This window comes from Mesocricetus auratus, unplaced genomic scaffold, assembly GCF_017639785.1.
Source record: "Mesocricetus auratus isolate SY011 unplaced genomic scaffold, BCM_Maur_2.0 Super-Scaffold_15014, whole genome shotgun sequence".
Taxonomy (NCBI): Eukaryota; Metazoa; Chordata; class Mammalia; order Rodentia; family Cricetidae; genus Mesocricetus; species Mesocricetus auratus.
In genome coordinates this window covers 66248-86940 of record NW_024429186.1, presented here as the reverse complement: position 1 = coordinate 86940, position 20693 = coordinate 66248, and the positions used below count along the sequence as shown (strand labels likewise).

Genomic DNA, 20693 nt, shown 5'->3' with positions numbered 1-20693 from the left:
AAGAATATGAGCCATGTTTGGGCAGAGGCCAAGGTTGTAACTGGACCCCCTTTTCTACATTTTCCTTCAAGTCATCTCTAATTGAAGAACTAGTTCTTGAGAAAAATGGTTGATGGATCCATGCCTCAGACCCCCTCCACATTTTCAGTAACTTTCATGCAACACATTAAGATGTTTCCTGGGGCAAAATCTGGAAATTGAATATGGTCTGATCCAGTTATGCCCTAGATCAAACATTTTCTCTGTTCATAAGTAATGCTTCTTTTGGTGTAGTATTTAAGTATATGTATCTCTCAACTTTTCAGTCTGATCTGTTCAGTTATCTTTCCTAGATAAGAACATAGGGCTTCTGTCATGCTGGATCTCACTCAGGATATGTGGACACTTGGCTAGCAAGGGAAGTGTGGCTCCAGCTGACTGCTTCTTCCCCCCTAGAATAGAAAGGTGCCAGGAAGTGAAGGCAGAGATTGGACCCTCTCTCTTAATAAGCAGGCTCCAGCCTGGGCTCACTGGGACAGAGGAGTTTTTCAATAAAAGTCCCCTGAAATTTTTGTGATATCAGAGGTCTGATTTCTCTTTTTTCTGGTGCATTTGGCCTTCATTTGCTCTCGCTATTCCCTAAGCAAACTACATGTGGAGGAAAGTTTTGCATACAGTTAACCCACAGTGACAGTGACGTAGGCATCAGCCATAGTCACCCCTCCTGGCAGGGTAGAAATCCAGAAGGGAGTAGAGGAGATGCAAAGGTAGAGTTTGGGATCCTCTGGTTGGCTCCAGGGGTGGGGCAAATAAGGGGTCAGTCAAGAGTATTGGTCCAAGACCCACAAATACATCAGGATTTTTCCCTCCTGTCAGCCTCCTAAACCCCAATGAGGTCATAGCAATGAGAGAGAATCAGATCAAGAGAGAGGGGGAGGACGACAATGGAGAACAATTAACCAGATGGAAAGAGGCCATCAGACAAGGTCGCGTTTCTGGCGGCACAGTAAGTGCGAGGAATGTGGTGCTGAATACCATCCACCTGCTCTGCCTGGAGACCTAGGGATTCACAGAAGCGCTTTGCGCTGCCAGGGAAACAAAGGAGGGGAAGACAAAAGGACTGGCGGAGAGGGGTTGTGAGTGGTCCCCCTTTATCTCTAGGAAGCCAAGCTCCATTCACCCACTGGGAAAGAGGAGGGAGCCTGAAAGGTGCAGAAGGCTCCAGGGAGCGCGGAACCCAGACGCGGCAGAACTCTGGACAGCTCCTTGCAAGCTGCCTGGGCTCACATCCAGAGTCTGCTCTCCAGTGCCCCGCTCCCCAGTGCTGGCTTCTAGACTCCCACCCACCGCCGGCGATTCCTGTGTGAACGTGCCAGGGGCTGGACCAGCTCTTTCTCCTCTGGCCTGGCCACGGAAATGGTTCTCTGGTTCTCGAAATCCAGATCTTGTGGATACTGTTTTGCCGGTGAAAAGAGAAAAGTTTGAGGATATTGACTGTGGTAGGGGGTGGAAAGGGCTAAGGAGGACTGGAAGAAAAAGGTGGATGATTGGCTTCCTTCTCTGAGCTGAAAGGAATGATGACTCAAGGAGGATGTGCACCAGCAGCCAGATCATTGGGAGCCTCTTGGTGCTCTCTGTGCTGGAGATAGGGCTGGGGGTGTCCAGCGTGGCCGTGGGGGCAGTCAGCTTCAGCCTCGCCCTCCGAGAGCACACACCGCAGCTCGGAGACTCGTCCCCGGTATGGAGCGGGGTGTGTGTACGTTGAGCCATTTCACTCTCTCTTTACCTCTTTTCGGGATGGTCAGTGTGTGTGCCTTAGTCACTGTCTCCTGGGGAAAGAAAATTATAATTCTCCTCTGCCTGTAGATTCGCATTGACAAGCTTGGCTGATTTATATTGTCTTTTTATGTACTGGGGAAGCTTTTTTTACTCTTACCTGGGCTTAAGACCCAATTGAAGGGCTGGCTTTAAACTTGAGGAGAGGGTCATTCTCCACTGGCTGATTCTGTAAAAGGCTGACCAGTGTTAATCATTACAGGGTCACACCTGCCAAGGGCAAACTCATTTATCATTTATTTCTTTTACTGAAAATGTTACATCATTTTATTGTACCAAGAGCAAGCAGGGATTATTATCCGTTTAACTGTGGTCAGTATGATTAAAGTGCTCCCATGCAACAGTGATATAAATAAAAGGGAAAGTGAGCTGAGACTTTGAAATGTCTGAGAAGGGGTTGAGCACCACTCCAGGAAGCGCTACTTTGAATTTGCCTTGCTACCTTTCTGATACTGAGCTCTGAATATTCTGTTGTTCTAGGCCATCAGTTAAACAAAGGTAAGTAATGCAATGCCGTTCTAATTGTAGAGTAATTCACTTTAAAGAGTGCCTACCTGTTCAGAAAATAATGTCGTTTTTTTCAGGTCAGGGGCAGAGCTAAAAGCCTCTTGTTTAGTTTAGTTATATAGGATGAATTGCAAGGAAGCAGATCCTTTGCTGCCACCAAGAATCAATAAAATAACTACTTGATCATGAAAAAGCACCCTTTTCTCTTTGCTGTCTGTACTAGCCCCCTCTCTGTATGTGCGTGCCTGTGTGTGTGTGTGTGTGTGTGTGTGTGTGTGTTGTCTGTCTGTCTGTCTGTCCCACCACCTTTCTTTTCTTCCTTCTCTCTCCTACCTCTTCAGAGCTGCCATTCCAATATAGGTCTCTAGCACGACTAATTTTTTTGCATAATTCATTAGAAAGCTATTCTGTTGTTAACAATCCATACTGCATTTACCAATCATAATTTCATCTCTAAATTACTAAGCAAAAGACCATTTAGAAACTTAAGAAAATCCATTCCAAAGCTATTCATAAAAGGTATTCTGGCCCTCTCAATGCTGTGAAATTGTACATTGGATAATTATCTTTTATACTCTTCTACCCCACATCAGGTGAGATACATGTTTATAAATTGCAGAACTTAAAAAATTAAAAATGCAAATCTAGAATTGAATTCTCCCAAGAATCTTTTTTCTTGATTCCATACATTTGTAGTTAACACCCATTAACTACCTTATTATTTATTATGGGAGTCTTGCTGATGTAGGTAATAAGTTTGAGTTTGAAAGAATAAGAGGCACATCTTAAATTTTACATCTAATGTATCACTATAAATATTTGAGAGTTGTGTTTGTTGTAATTATCAAAATTTCTAGTGGGCAACTGTCAAAATAAAGTGCAATGCCAACATGTAAAGAAAGAGGGAGAAATGTGATCTCCTGATGGTTCAAGAAAGAAAAGCCTCATATAGGCAAATGTCTCCCATTTCTTAAACACAAGAAATTGAGTGAATTAAAGTAAACTGTCTCTAAATGATATCTTAAAATCATTTTATCTTTAATATCTTTTAAGTAACTGTTAGCTTGTTATTTTTAAAAATAATTAACCTTTTCTCCCTTCCAAACAGGATATTATATAAATGAGTTAATATATTCACATATGCAAAAACTTTTTATTCAGTTCAAAGAAAACAAGTCATTTACATTGATATAGTTATTACTATAAACAATAATTTATACTTTAATTATTTTTTCCAGTAAGCACAACTCACCACATTTCCTGGAAGAATAGTTTTGAATACTGTAATATGGGTAAAAATCAAAGGATTCAGTCAACTGAATAAGTTATTTGGAAACTGAAATGTTTGAATTACTCAGTTTTTTAAGTCAAAAACACACAAAAATTTAAATTTGTAAAGAAAAAATTCCAAATTGGAATAATAATGGTTTTCAAGTCAGAGATTTGCTAAGCATATTGCTCAAATGATTTCAAATTATTTTGTGATATATTTTGGACTATCTGTTCATTCCTTCTCTGCTAAATCCATATAACCAATATTTGTAGAGAGTTCAATATGTGAATGGCATTTTATTACTCTCTACAGAAGCTATAAAAGATAAGTCAGAATACAATCTTCAAATGGGTATCACTTGGCAAAGGAAACAAAATGGGTATATCGTTAGCACTGGTAGAGCTAAGAAGTTAAAGTATGACCTCAGAAAGATAGTAAGTAAAAGAGGAAAAGAAAAGTTGGCAAGGACAGTGAGATACCAATAGAAGTACTAAGAGCCTTTAAAGTTTTCTGGAGTTGAAATAAGTATGTCAAAGTGTTAATATTTCATGAGGTAAGGTCATAAGGCAAACCAACTGGATATGAATCTCAGAATTACCATTATGTAGTTGGGAGACTAACAAGTTTTCTCACACCAAAAAAGAGGGTTGGCATATGTACCAATTAATGAATATTTTACAATCTTTTATAAAAGTGTGTGATGTATCATAAGAAGTAAATGTGAGCTGCTTGTCCTGGATACCTAAGATTGCAGAGGTGGGTGTAAGAAATGAGAACCTCTGGGGCTGCATAGATGGAAACAATGATATAGGATGGAATGGGATGTAAAAACTCCTTTGTTTTTATGAGGTTTAGGTGTAAAGAAGATAAAGACAGAAAGACAGCATAATATGCTTTGTGCCAGGATGAAGCAATAGATTTTCTCATTTTCTAATAATCATCATCATAATAGTAATTCTTACTTCCTAAAGAGACTCCAGGAAGACAAAGAGGGAAGCTCAATATAAAAATCAATAATTTCTCTGGGAATTTATGAATTAAAATCTGTGTTTTTATGAATATGAATGAGACACACAATAATTAACCTGTCAGAATATAGTCGAAATAAGACTGTGTTTTGATTAGTGCATGAAGTTTTACTTCAAAACATTAATATCATTATTACAGATTTCTGAATTAAATTTACAGTCAGTGGAAATAAAGGTTGCAGTGCAGAGGATTATTTTTATAGAGAGAGACTGAAATTATAGGTAGGACTAGTAGCTGGAAGTTTTAGGAAGCTACATGATTATTTGTCCTCAAATATGCTAATTTTAATGACTTACATTGAAGTAATGCAAATGTAAAGGGCTTAAGGATGTAATACACATGCTTACAGGGATGATTTTCAGGCACTATTTCACAACTAGAAAAATAATATTCTATAATCAATCCTAAAAATGAGTGCAATTAGAAGGAAAAGGATCATTTTATTTCATTTCATAAGGATATAGATTTTCATAGCATATTTGTTCTTCCTTGACATTTCACTACAACTAAAAAATTAATAATTGAACCAAAAAAAACAAGAATTCATAATTGTGAGGTGACAGTGAAAGAACCATTGAATAAGCTGCTTTGGAAAGGTCAGATATGTGAGGCAGAATCAATTTGGAAGATTTATTGAATGGAATTCAAGTACCCATGTTTCTCTGTGTGTCACTAATCTTAACCCACAGAGCATCCTTGACAATAGGGATGGATTTAGCAGCATGCAGGTGCTGAACCACTTACTCTCCTGTTGGTCTAACTTGGTGTTTAGAAGTCCAGAGATTCAAATGATAGCATTCAGAATTGTCTAAGTCTGAATTGTATTATCAATACAATTGATTATTATTAATAATAAATTATTATTGTTGATCTCATACTGTAATTCTAGCCATCTTTATGTGATACTCATTTTGTGAGGTCTAATTCCTTAAAGTTTCTAATCATGGTTCTTCCAAATGTAAATTATAAGGCAATTTCTTTTGAAATTTTTAGTACTTCCATTTTGTAAATCATTTAGTTTGAGGAAGTTTTTCTCTTACTTTTTTTGAAGAATATTTGGCATTATATTTTAACTTACCTAATTAATAACTCTGATATTTTGTCTGGATAACATGTGTAGCATAATCAAAACAGTTATCAATTCTACATATTCTTAGGTCGTCATGTCAACAACTCAGCCAACTATAAGTCTTTTATCATTTTATTTCAGCCAAACGCAAGACTTTTTATACTTTATTTCAAAGATGATGTGCAGTATGTATCAAAATATAAATTTTAATATTTAAATATATCAGTATTGTTTAATTAAAATAACACAGTGTAAACTCCTTAGTGACCTTAAATTTACACAACTTTGAAGCTAAGTCTGTCTTTGTCCAGGTGATTTATTTTTCCACAGTGACAAAATTCCTTATAATACAATGTAAAATCCCTTCCATATACTCGGATAAAATAAATAAATAAATAAATGTATATTTATGCTTTGCTTTTAAATTAATTTTAATTGCATAAGTTATCATGAATGATTTATTTAAGATGTTGATTTAAAGAATACCAAAGTTCTTTTTTCTTATTTATCATCAATATTAGTAACAATTATTTTATTAAAACCTCAGGGACTTTAGTCCTTAAATAGTCATGTTTTGGTAATAGAACCCAGCTATGATAGAGTTTGTAGGTATAAGGAAAATTATTCATGAATTCTGTTAAAGCCCAGGCAGAGACTCTTATGTGACTCAAATTCTCATTTTCAAATGTGACTTAGTATTTAATGGTATTAGAAAAACTGAAAAGGCAAATGTGTTAAACTTCTACAGAATGTGATATTGTCCAAGGACCATGTCATGTATCAAAAGAAACATAAGTATATTCCCTTCTAATATTGAGTGATAATAGGATGATGGAATAAAATGGTGTTTTGACCATTGTCTTATGAGATATTATTACATCTAAACAGTGTTCATGGCTAGGTGGCATCTGTTAGAGTTTCCATCTAGTCTGTAATTGATTCAAAGGTGTAACTTGCCTGAAGTCTTTGTTTAGGAACAATAGGGAAGGGAAATATTTGCTAGTAATTCACTTTATATAAACATGATCTGAACAAAATCACATCTATTAATTTGAATGTTTTTGACTAAAATAATTGAGTTGATTCTTAATAGGAACTCAGATATAAGCTAACCCATATAGTATACACTTAAACTACAAGAAATATTTTTGAATAATCGCTTACTCTTTGTAAGACAATCAATTCTATTCATAAATAGGAAGCATGCCCCAAACATCCACTCATGAATATTTGTCTTCCTCCTCATTAACAGCTACCATATACTTTTGGTATGTACATATACATTTGCACAAGAGCACACATCGCATTCATACATACAACTGAAGGAGGAGACACTTTGGCAGTTTAATTAGCAATTAATATTTTGTTAGAAATGTCATTTGAGTCGTGAAGTCTACATGTTATTGTTTTACTTCACTGAAAAAGCAGAAGTCTTGTGATATACCTTAATGGTAGAGGAATTTCTTAGCATGTTCAAGGCCATGTGTTTCAACCCTCAAACCACATTTACACACAAAAAATCAAGTATGAATGCATGCACTTGCATACAAATGTGCATGCATGCTCACACATACACGCAGTGGACTAGAAATATTTCAGATTTTGTATTGTGTCATATTTTGGAATAGTTGTATATATAGTGAATCATTTGGATCATGGGACTCCACTTTTAAAATAAAAGTTACTTATGCTTTACATATATATCTTATACACAAAGACTTCAGGCATATTTTACACAATATTTTGGTGAACCTACCTTTTGGCTCTGAGGAATTATATAAGGTTAACTCTGTAATTTTCTATTTATAGTGTTATGTTAGAAATCAATTTTATATTTAGAGAAGTTCAGATTTCAGAATTTTATTTTGTTACTTAATTCAAATAAAGGGGCTTGTGATATAGCGTGGTGTCAGAGTGCACATTCTGTGTATGGGTACATACCATACACACACACACATACACACACACACACACACACACACACCTTACAGAGAGTGTTTTTTCAACAAGGTAAGTAGGCCTACAGTTTGTCAAAAATATCATAAAATCATCTGATAGCCAGTGTACAAGTAGATGTTTCAGCATGCAAAGATGACCATACCCAGATAACTAGATGACTGAGTAGAGCACCCCAGTGCGCATATTTTTAGCAAGGACAATGCAAGGTGAACTGTGTGGATACTTTCCTTTGCAAGAATCAAAACTATGCATTCTTTCTCTTTAGTGCTGATCTAATCTGTGTATACTTCATCCAAACTGAATGACAGTCAGACTGGATTCTAACAGTTCCGTAATTCTAGATAAGCTGTGTTTCTTTACCAAGACAAGTCTTATTTATAAAGGAAGGGAAATCCTAGTCTCTCTCTTTATATATAGGATGTTAAGAAGACAATATTTATCAAGTGTTCATCCAGAATCTTGCACAGTGCAGGTGCCCCATGCATGTTAGTTGCTAATGTTCTTCTATTGCCCTTCTGCAATGGAGACTGTTAGGTCTCTCAGTTAACAAGTGGTGCCTTGATTCATAACATATCCCCAACATTCTCAGTCAACCATAATTTGACTATCCTTTGTGTCTGTTGTGTGAAATATGTGTTGTTAGGTTTTGATTTAATTGAAATATGTACATTGGCAACTACAAGAATATGCCAAAATAACTATAGGAAAATTATTATGTAAGTATTTAACCTAGAGACAAATGACAAAAGTAGATACTGGTATAATATACCTCTCTCTTTGGTTTTCTGTTTAAACATGTTAAAGTAGTCAAAACTACAATAAAAATACTCAGCAATCAAATATATTAGACAATTAGGTCAATTAAGCAAGTCAAATAGTAGGGATATGGTGACTGCTATTTGAATAACAAAACAAAGTCCCTAGGAAACATTTTAAAAGACTTAAACATCTCCCATGAGATAAAAACAAAAGTACATACTAATGTCTCTGTTAAAGATACTTCATGTTTTTGAAATTTGTATAGTTTTACTTAAGTCTCCAAGCAGCTCTCTAAGCAGTTAACAAACTTGTATTATTTACAGATGTATTGTTTATCTGTCTATATCTCTACAAGAAGCACTGTAACCTTCATTAGTGGTATGACTTTTTAGTCACTATTGGGACAGTTGGGAAGCAACCATGTTCCATTAGTTTATGATCTATTGTTAAACGCTGAATAAAATTACATGATCAAAATATAAGGAAGCATTAATAGTCAAATACACTACATTGAAAGGCAAAGTGCTGTGTTTTATTTGGTTTTATTTGGAAATAGCAATGGCATGACTTATTATTAGGAATTACACATGTCCAGGTATGACCATAGGCACTGAAGTTTATAATAACAACAACAATTATTTTATAAAGTTTAGACAGGATAAGAGCCCACCTAGAACTTATGTCTCTTATTAATAAGCTGGATTAGTAGTAAAGCCCTTCAGTTTTATTTTAAAGTCTATACTTTTTAAGCATGTGTAGAATTTTGGAAATTTCCATGAGAATAAAAAAATCATTAATTGAGGCTTTATCTCATTATTTGTTCTTCATAGCTGAAGTCATATATGATGGCATAACGCCAGGACCCAATCACATATTTATCTCTTTCCCAAAAATACTGGGATAGCCAATCAACCAACAAACATAGACCACAAGTTAACAGAATATATCATCTTAAGATCTTCTACATGCACTTTCATTGTCTTTAAAAGTTAAGCCTTAGCTTTAAAAATAAAAAGTGAGCTATGGCTCTGAATGCAACATGATTTTTAATATTATGATTAAAAGTCATATAGATGAAAATAGCAAACTTAAACAGTACTCAAAATAAGAAGGACAGGCGATAGGCCTAAGATAACTTCTTCATGAAGCTTTATCTGGACCCAGAGATGAGGTAAACTTCCATCAGACAGAGGGAAGAGGGTTGAGTAACAATGCCAAGTTACTTGTAAAATCATACAGGGTGGGAATAATGATATTAAGGAGTGTTTGGGGACTGGCTTTAATAAGGCAGACATAAGCACATATGGAATTGGTAAGTAAAAAGTATACTTACTTCTCTTAGTTACTGGTCTATTGCTTTGAAGACACACCATGACCAAGTCAATTTATAAAAGAGAACATTTAATTAAGGCCTTGATTACAACTTAAGAGGGTGATTCCATGATCATCATGGTAGGGAGCATGGCAACATGCAGTCAGCCATGATACTGGAGCAATTTCTCAAATTCAATCCACAAACAAGACACAGTGAACAAGAGACAGGACATATTGTGGGCTTTTGACACTCCATAGCCCATCCCCACCAGTGACACACCTCCTCCAACAAGGCCAACCTATTCCAGCAAAAAAACAAACTTCCTAATTACTCCATGAACAGTTCCACCAACTATGGACCAATCACTAAAATATATGAGCCAATGGGGTCACTCTTATCCAAAACATCACACTAGATAAAATGGAAGTTTTAAAAATGTTCTATAAGAATGGCAAGACCAGTGATTCTGCACTAGGCTTGGGGAGCTGTGCTAAGATAGAACTGGATGAGGCTGAGGTAGTGACAGTAGATACAGGCATTACTGTTCAAATTCAAGACAGTCTCCAGGGGTTGACCCTAAGTTATACATCTTCAATTTTAAAATAGCCTGAGAAAAATCATGAGAGTAAAGGGAGTATAAATGTATGCCACAAATCTAACCACATCTATGACTGCTCATCATGTTAATGGTATAAGTTCATAATTTCTTGTATTCAATTATTCTCACAGATTCTGGCATGTGGAAAATAAGAACTTGTATATTTTGTTAGAGTTATCAACATAAAACGAAGAAAGCATGACAGTCTGGGGAGTTTGGGGAGCTATTAAATTCTGGTCTCAAATTCTGTAGTTAGCATTTTACAATTGCTTAAATGTAAACAAGTTACATTATCTCATTACTCATTACCCTTCTACAAAATAGCAAGCCTACTCATTTTAATCTTCTCTTAAAACTAAATACATACTTATATTAAACAATTAAATATATGTCTTAGTTCTTCGACAGGCATGTCTGACTCACAACAGCTGTGTGTGCTTACCTTTTGTCCACAAAATAAATATTCTGAATTGATTTTTATATGCTATAGATATTTCTAGAGATGGTTTTATTATACTCTCATTGACAGCATTGAACATGGACTCTAGATTTGCAATCATTTAGGTTGTATTTCCTAGTTAGAAAGTGTGTTACCTTGATGACCAATTTTGGACCAGCAGTAATGGTTGTGATTTAATGTGCATGCTCAAGGATATCAGAGTACTTATTTTAAGTAAATATTGAGATAAAGAAGTATAATTTATGTTTAATCTACCAAATATATATATATATATATGTTTGATTTTTCTCCTCCATTTTACTTTGACTGTTGGAAATATTAGATCTTTTCTCTATTTGTATGTTGTTGATCATTTTCCTACATGGCCTTTGCTGGTGAAATAAAAAGATAATAACATTAATATTAAGATAATTGGAAATTTATATGTGCAATATTCTATGTTGCCTAAGAATTGATACTTTTATTCTATGCTTTATCTTACTAAACAAAATTATTCATGTAGGGGATGACAATGAGATAATCCAAGATTTTTATAATTCAGTGACTTAAGAATAGTTAATGAAATGACTGACAGGAAGTAAAAGTCTAAATAACATAAAGAAAGTAATATGTATGACTATGCTATGCACACATTGGCATAGGGCAAGTGATAGATAAGTAATTCTTTGAAGAAGATGATAATTGTCACTTACATAATTATATAGTGCATTTGAGTTGCTCGTGTTCTGACAGGAAACAAATTTACTATGTGGCCTCTGTTGCAGCTGCGCTCCATTTCCATAACTGACCATCTTTCAGGAACTGCCACACATGTTGGATAGTCATCCATCTGTTGTGTTGGCTATTCATGGAAAGAGCATAATTTCCATCCCCTTCTTCCCTCAGGTCACTGACTGTTTTCAATTCCAACAGAACCAGTCACAAATCAAACTCCAAACTGGCGTGTAGCAAAGGGATTAATTATTTTCTTTCTCCATCAACAAGTCCATCCTCTAAAGTTTAAAATCTTTTAGACTTCCTTAATCAAATTATGGATCTTATATTTGATTGTCTTTCAAGTTTTTCCAGTATCTAAGTTAATGTTATTGATATCTGGCAAATGACTCTAAAAGACCAAATATAAACAAAAATCAAGTAAATGAGGATAATCTACATTAATACTTAAATTACTTGCAAATATACTTTTTAAATTGCTGTTGTGATTTAAATGATAGGAAAGTTCTATTTAATACTTAAAAAGTTTAATCTTCTATAATAAATTAAATGCTACAGATAACAACATATATATAGACAGTATTGACCACATGCCCTCTCACTTCCCCTCTAGAAGTCATGATTATCTTAAATGTTCATAGTATTTAATTTTAAAGCAATATATCTTTATTATCTGGCTAAAATGGTAAAAATTTAGAATCAGAACATTTCCTATTTTGTGTCTGCTATCTGAGACAGGCTTTGTTTTTATGGACACTTATGTGAAAGTGACTAAGATTTATTTGAATAATAGACATGTAAAGTCATCACAAACTCAAAGTTATTCTCATGAAAAATTCATAAGTTTAGTTATAATTTCCCTTACCACTTTTGGAACACTAACAGCCTCCAAACCAAACCTTGTTTATTTAGCATGTTCAAAATATTCACTGGATAATTTTTTAAAGAAAAATGAACACAAAACAAAATTGGAACAGAATGTGATACAGAATACCTTGAAAATACCTTGAACAAAAGAAATATCACATTATATAAATACAAGAAATGTGACATTATATCGATACTGATGTAGGAGAAGTGAAGAAATGTCTTTCTAAGGATCAAGAATAACTTTAGCTCTGTATCAAAAGATCTGAGACCTGGTACAAGGATAGGTTTCTGCAATGGCTTTATTCAAAGTGTTTGGCTCTATGTCTAATGATTTTTCGGTTTGTATGTGTCTATGTTCATCTTTCATTCAGTTGCCACACCATTTACAAAAAGCATTTTCTTAGTATCTGCTGTGAATTCTCATTTAATGCCTCTCTCTCTCTCTCTCTGTCTCTCTGTCTCTCTGTCTCTCTGTCTCTCTGTCTCTCTCTCTCTCTCTCTCTCTCTCTCTTTCTGTCAGGTTTGTTGCTATTGTGTTTTCTGTTGTTAATTCCCATCTTTGCTTGGGTAACTATTATTATCTCCCCAATCAGCAAAAACAAAACAAGGTCCAGTGCCAATGGAGGACAACTTGTATCTACAAAACATTTTATCATCTCAATATTTCATTGTTTCAGTACAACTGACTATAATTGTGATAAATCTTGGCTCTATTGATAAACACATATATTGACCCAGATTTCCAGTTCTACCGATTGTGAAATATTTTTGGACTGGAAGAAACATGCTATACTGAGATGTCAGTGCATCATTCTGGAATGGAAAAATAAGAAATTAGTTTAAGTTTTGGGGTAAAAAAGAACACTGCATAATTGGCAAGGTTTTTACATGGACTAAGAAAAGTAGAGAATATAAATAGGAAAGCAGGAAAGTTGCTCCTCTTGAAGATGAACACTGGCAAATATGCAGAAAAGTTGGGAATGGGTGAAATAAAGGATATCCTGGAGATCAGTGGATCCAGCAACAACAGACAGAGCCCAAGTCAGTAAACTGAGAGAACACAGCATAGGGCTGGGACCTACATTGCAGGCTTACAGACATGGAACAAGTTACTGTTGCAGCAAATAGCAATATTTTCTGGGCCTGAGCTCTGTGTGAGAAAAAAATAATAGCAAGAGAGTGTGGAGGAAGAACTGAGTAGGAAGCAGAAAGGGTGATTCCTGTTTCCATTCCCATGAGCTAATCACCCACTGTACTCAATTTTATTTCTTATTCAATTTGGCCACTAAGTATTAATTCCAGAGCTAACACACTCTATGTTCTTAGTTAGATCTAGAGTAAATATGAGAAACACAGTAGTGCTTAATCTTCTGAGGCTTAATTTTAAAGCTAATGTAAATAATGAATATATAATGCATGCATTCAAGTGACATATTATGCCTTATGGAACAGCATAAGATACAGATTTATGGAAAATATAAAAGAACCTTATTAACAGCATGGAAATGGGGAAATGCATCTGTAAAAACAGCATTTTCTAAAGGATAATGCTTCTATAACAAGGAAGGATAGTACTGCTTCGAGTTGGAAATAAATATGGATGAATGTCTTGAGGTGAACTACATTTTCTGTGCTTCAGAAACAATAGGTTAGGGTTACTAAAGCATGGTCAGCAACAAGGAGGGAGAAGTCACAGAGCAAGAGGTAAAGCAGAGATGCAAAAAGAACTAGACCTCACTTAAAGCTGTATATGAACATCATGCTGTTTTGATTTCACTGAAAATTTTAGCTTGCTTTGTTGTTATTGTCATTGTGTTTTGTTTTGAGATAGGGTGTTGTTATATAACCCCACACACATATATGTATATAATCTTCTAATCCTCCTGCCTCAGCCTGATCATGGGGAGTTATTTGAGTTAAGATTACTACATCATGCATATCCCAAGTCACAGGCCACTAAGAGAAACTAGGGCAGGAATTCAAACTGGGCAAAAACCTGGAGGGGGAACTGATACAGAGACCAGTTAGGGTTGCTGCTTAGTGGCTTGCTCCTTTTCATTGTAAATCTGCATAAGACTGATCATTGATAATCATTGGATGCAGTCAATACTAGAGTGTATTGAGAATCTCCTACACCCAGTGACATTAGTTCAAAACTTTTCAATTTCAGCTCCAGCAGACTTTTTTGTACAGGGTCCAAAGTCAGCCAATTCTTTGCCAAAATAGCACAGGAATTTTCTGTAGCCCAGATCATATTGTTCCCTTATGAAATCTCTTGAGCTGAGGCCCTACAGTCCATATTGTCCTCAGCACTACTGTCTTCCGTGGTACTACTTACATGGCCCTTTAAGCCACAGTTTAAAGAATCCAACCACATTTATAGTCCCAAGTCTCAAAGCCTTCAAAACAGCATGATCAGGCCATCACAGTAATACCCTAATATTTGGTACTGACTCCTTTCTTAGTTAGTGTTCTATTCCTATAAAGGGACAAGGTGATCAAGGCAAGTCTTATAAAGAGAAGTATTTCACTGGGGGAGGGGGTCTTTCTTACAGTTTTAAACATTTAGTCTATGATCATCACAGTAGGAAAAAGGTAGGAATGATTTTGGTGTATTACGTGAGAGCTTTACATGCTGATCAGTAGGTATCAAGCAGAGACAGGAGAACAAAGACTGGGCATGGTGTGGGTTTTTCAAACCTCAAAGCCCACCCCAAGTGACACACCTCCTTCAACAAGCTACATCTACTCCAACAAGGCCACATCTCCTATTCGCCAAGCATTCAAATATATGAACTTATGGAGGCCATTCTCATTCAATCCACTACAGACTTGCATCACTACATCTAACCTGATTTTGCTCTAATTTTTAAGAGAAGTCAACAGAAGAGGAAAATGAACAAAACTATATTTGCACAGCAGTTAAGGAAACATTGGAGTTCAACAAGTTAAGCCATAATTTTATATAGAAGGCTCTCGGTATAGATTCTATAATGGATACTGTGATTAGCTTTGGAAGTAAGAAAAATACAAGCACATCTATCTAAGATATAAAGTGGCCATATTTTGTACTTCATCACAAACTTTCATAAATGCAATCATAAAGCATGAACTCTAGGCTGTGAGATCATTATTCAATTGAATTAATTCCCCATGTGGTCTTTGAATTGCCCTAGGTGCATAGGAAAAATGCTGATTTCACTCATACAGTCTTAAAATTAGAAAATTATTTTATAAGGCAAATGCTTTTTAATAAAGCCACATTAAGATGCAAATAGAGTTTATTTCTGATCATGGTAATAGCTATGTACTTTTTATTACAGGGGTGGGCTTCGTTTTCTACTGTGGAGGTAAAACATTAAAATGTCATTATGAGAGAGAAGAAGTATTCATCACCTCTTTATGGCACTTACAATAAAGTTTTTCTCAAGTATTAGTTATTTTGGAAAGAGGGATATAACTCTGTTGATTTTGCTACTGTGTTTCATCAACCATCTTAGGCTGACAGATTTCTAGAACAGTCTTTGGAGCACCAAGAAAGACCTGCAGGGTTGATAAAATTGAATTTATGGACTTCTCACATGAGTTCATCCTTTAACTAATAACTATATTAACACTGATATTATTATTTTTATAAAGATAATGGATATTGTAATTTACTTATATATTACATAATTAGTATTGGAAAGCCATAGCTTATATCATAGAGGAGAAATATCTGCTTAAATGAATGAGAAAAATAAAACCATATAAGTAAATGATAAGAAAATGTCAAGACTGGAATAAATTTACATTTCCATTTAACCATCATTCCTTTCTCCAAAGATGAGACTCAGAAAATTCCATTGACTTGCATAATATAAATATATACATAATAAAAACTAAGTAAGCTCAGGCATTCTTGTCACTGTTGTAAAATTGTTTGTCCATAGTAGATAACCACAGAAGGTTATTAGCAAGCCTGTGACTACTGAAAACAATTCCATCAGAAACTGCGTTTTGATAACAAAGCCCTTCAATACCTAGTCATGTTTTATGGTAAAATTTCATCTTGTTTGTACAAAATTCCTTTCTTATACTAGAGTTGGAAAGTACAATTACCATTTTTATCATATAATTTCTCCCATGTTGAAACTCAGATGATTTATCACCCCTTTCTTTCTTGTTTGTTCTTTTAATAAGACAGATATGATAAAAGTAGCTTTTCATATACCAAGGTTTTAAAAGCCATGTGTTGGCACATGCCTTTAACCGGTATTCAAGAGGTAGGGGCAGGTGGATATCTGTGAGTTTGAGGCCAGCCTGGTATACAGTGCTAGTTCTAGGAGAGCCAAGGCTATAGAGAAACCCTGTCTCAAAAAAACAAATCAAGGGGGGATAGTAGGGGGTGCGGGAGGATGGGAAGGAGCGGGAACTGGGATTGACATGGCAAGCTATTTAAAATTAAAATAAAGCCGGGCAGTGGTGGTGCACGCCTTTAATCCCAGCACTCGGGAGGCAGAGGCAGGCGGATCTCTGTGAGTTCGAGGCCAGGCTGGACCGACAGCCTCCAAAACAATACAGAGAAACCCTGTCTCGTAAAAACCAAAAAAAAAAAAAATTAAAATAATAAAATAAAAAAGCAAATCAAAACAAACAAGTAACTACAAAACAAAACATAAAGCTTTAATACATTCAGGGTACTGTAATTCCCCAGAAAAAGAAAACAAGTTGACAACTGCAAGAGTACTTTAAGAACTTGAAGATAGATAATGTACTGAATTCCGCATCCAGATTGGTGATGCGAAGATACATGCAAGAAGTGATAATTATTCAGCACTGGGGCTCATCTAAGTGATTGACGACCAATATTTTATTTAGTATTTGAAAGAGTTATACAAATTATACACTCATGCATGTAGTTAAGTGGTAAATTGAGGAAACAATTTAAGTAACTTTTCAGAGCTACGTGGACGTGATTCAAACCTCCTAATCCACCTCCAGAAAAGTCACTTTTAACCACTAAATTAGACTACCTCCCACTAAACACAAATAAGTAAAGTTTGGTGATGAATGAAGGGAATGCAAATCTGATACATGAAATAATATGAAACGGGATGACAGTGCCTTCTACCAGCTAGAAAGATGAGGAAGGCATGTCATGTCAAGTTGATGGAGGCATGGCCCATGAAAATTTGAGAATAGCAAAGAGGATATTAGTGCTAGAGCATAGAATGCACAGAAAATCAAGAGTAGACTTGTTCTAACAATGATAACTGTAGCCATATGATATTTGAATGATATATGTTTCAGTAAGGAATTGGTATTAAAGTAGTTTAAAGTTTATGAGGATGAAATATGACATGATTAATATGTTCAATAATTAACCATCCAAGTAAATGTGAATAATTAGAACCAAAGATGTTATTTACGCATTTAGTAGTAAAATTAATAATTAGAATAGAAGAAATAACAGTGAGAATGGCAGTAAAAATGACTCCTTTGAGAAACTTCATGGAGGCAGAGTCTTAAAAAAATGTATTGGGTATCAGGTTACGGAAGATGATGATGAAGAGTATGGAAACTGAGACACATTCTGCCTGGGTTATAGAGATTGGTGAGCTGAGTCAGGAAAAGAAAACTGAAGGCCCATTTGAGAGTGGCAGGATAAGGAATATATTCTCTTTGATACATGTTTTCATGACGTATCCACACTTTAATTATGTACCAAATGTTATGCTACACTTTATTGTAGTAGAGAATAAAAATAAATCCCACAATAATGCAACCTCTACTTTTTCCAGAAGTTTGTTTTATGGAAGTAGATTAGTATTATTTGTTTAGTTACTATGCAATAAAAAAGGTGACGATAGCATGACTCACTTCAGAAAGTTGCTGAGGATTTTCATGAAGCAACAGCCAGTATTCAGGCGGAAAGCTGAGTCATGAATGATCATCATCCAAATAGAAAAGAATAAGGAGATTTAAAGAAAATGAAACATTGTATTTCAGGTCCTTGTAGGAAGAAAATTTTGGAAAGTTTGAAAAGAAAACTACAGGAAAAGTATGTAAGGATAAGGCAGAGCAAAGGTATCTTATGATGTACATTGTAGACCAAATATCTTTGAAATATTTTTTAAAGGAAGTAAAATTTTCAAAGGAAAATTGATTTGATGAAAACAATGAATGAATAACTTGAAACCTTCCTTGTAACACTAATGAGAAATGCTGGTGCCTAGGACTCACACTGAAACAATGATGTGGAGACATGCACAATGGTTTTGGAAAATTTCTGGAGATCTTAAAACTATGAGTTTTCTGAAGATCACAGGAGATAGGCCATGACTTTCACTGAATTATGAAAGAGACATCAATAAGGATATAGGCATTGGAATGAGAACAGAGTAGACCTCTGTGCTAATCCCAGAAGTGAGTAACAATAGAGGATAAAAGATTTCCAGTAGGAAAATGATAGCAGTTGGGACACCAAGAGAATAAAGGATGATTGCGAGGCAGCTCAGTGCCTTGGTCTTATTCTTATTTCCCTGCCATGTCCACTAGTAGGTCTGATGTCACTCTTATACCGAGGACCAGCAGAAAGTGACTAAAGAATCAAAATTTCTAATATTCATTGTCTTTCCCTCTTACCTTATTTTGTTGCATGACTCAACTCGCAGAAATTACTAAGATCAAAGATAAATTATCATAACATATTTAGCCCTGGCTCATGGACCTGTGGGGAATGGAAAGCATACAGTCAACAGTAAGAGCCACATGACTTCCTCAGTACAAAAATAAAGCATAATTACCAAGGAACTGATAAGTAAATTGTGAACAAAACAAAACAGCAGCTTTCTGCCATTATACACATTAAAGTATATATCAAAGATTTTAAAGTGTATAATTAAAACATATGTCTTGCATTGAAAAACACAGATGGAACTCTGTGTCTGGGTTCAAAGGAGGACAGTGAAAGGTTATTGAGAGAGAAGTAATAACTGAAGTTGCAACTACATGTAGTAAGAAGAGTTCTCAGACAACAAAGTCCCAAAGAGTGAGCAGAGGAAAGAGTCTGGTAATAGATACCATGGAAATTAGGAGAGAAAAAAGTTCATTAATCATCTTTAAAAATACAGTTTTAGTGAAAATGGTAATTAAAACTATCACTTGGCAAATAAGCATTGAGAAGCTAAGAATAGCTAAGAAATATAATCAAGGAGTTACCTTTATAGTACATAATTTTAGCAAGTGCTTGCTCTAAAGTAGTGAAAACAGAATATTCCAATGGGAGTACTGGGATGATGGTAATTGTGAAGATAAATAAATCATGTTTTTGTCCTTGAAGAACTCCAGCTCTATTAGTATGGATACTAAATGAATGAGTCAAATGTAATACTACTCTCAAAGAGGTACTATGAGAATAAAAAAATACATGATACCAATATGATGACAGAATTTGAAGTGCACCCTGAAGAATAGGTATGTGTTAGGATTTATATTGCTATAATAAAAGCTTGTGACTCAAAGCAAATTGGGGAGGAAAGGGTTTATTTAATCTTACAACCCTCAAGTCATACTCAGGTTGCACTGAGAGAAATCTGGGCAGGAACTCAATGTAAGAAAGAACCTGTAGGCAGGGATAGAAGCAGGGTCCATGGAAGAATACTGCTTACTGGATGGCTTCTTAGACTTGTTCAGCCTGCTTTCCCTTACAACTCAAAACCACCTGTTCAGGGGTAGCAATGCCCACAATGGGCTGTGCCCTACCACATCAATAATTAATCAAGAAAATATTTCAAAGACTTGTATATAGAAGAATTTTCTCAATTAAGATTTCCTCTTCCCAGATATGTCTAGGTTTATATCACATTGACAAAAACCAAGCAGAACAGAATAAGAACATAAATAAAATTTTGCAAGTACAGAAGTTAAATGAGCAAAGATGATATGTTCCAGTGTACAAGGGATTACTTAAATTCAGTCTGACAATAGAAGGCAAGCTTCAGGGGACCCTTTGGCAAACTGAGAAGGGACTACAGCTGAGTCCTGCTGGCAGGCCGGGATGTCAAGAAAACAGTTGGGAAAAAAGCAGAGTGAAAGGTCTAGATGCTGAAACTTATACTTAAAATGAAAATAGAATGCTATTTGAGAAATGAAACTCTTGTAGGTTCCTAGACAATCCAGGTAAGGGCCACTAAGGTGCTGAATAAAATGAAGATTTGTATATGTGGAACAAATGACACACAGAACCTAATTCAATGAAAATTATGTGAGAAGAAGAGGAAACATCAATAGTGTCTCCAAATTTTGAGAGAAGACATTAGAGTGATGAGCATAGGAAATAAT

At 35.3% G+C, this 20693-nt stretch overlaps 1 protein-coding gene across 8 annotated transcripts in view; it reads left to right on the top strand.

Annotated features, from left to right (window-relative positions):
* Window positions 1–744: 744 nt before the first annotated feature.
* Tmem196 (transmembrane protein 196) overlaps window positions 745–20693 on the top strand; it is a 49425-nt gene continuing 29476 nt past the window's right edge. For 2 of the 8 annotated variants that reach the window (XM_005084470.4, XM_013123955.3), the window contains exon 1: window positions 747–1717. In XM_005084470.4, coding sequence (XP_005084527.1) covers window positions 1571–1717 — 147 coding nt within the window. In that variant the 5' untranslated portion in view covers window positions 747–1570. Of the gene's footprint in view, window positions 2314–20693 lie in introns of all 8 variants that reach the window. The other 6 variants (XM_040742304.1, XM_040742303.1, XM_040742302.1 and 3 more) reach the window with 5 other exon arrangements.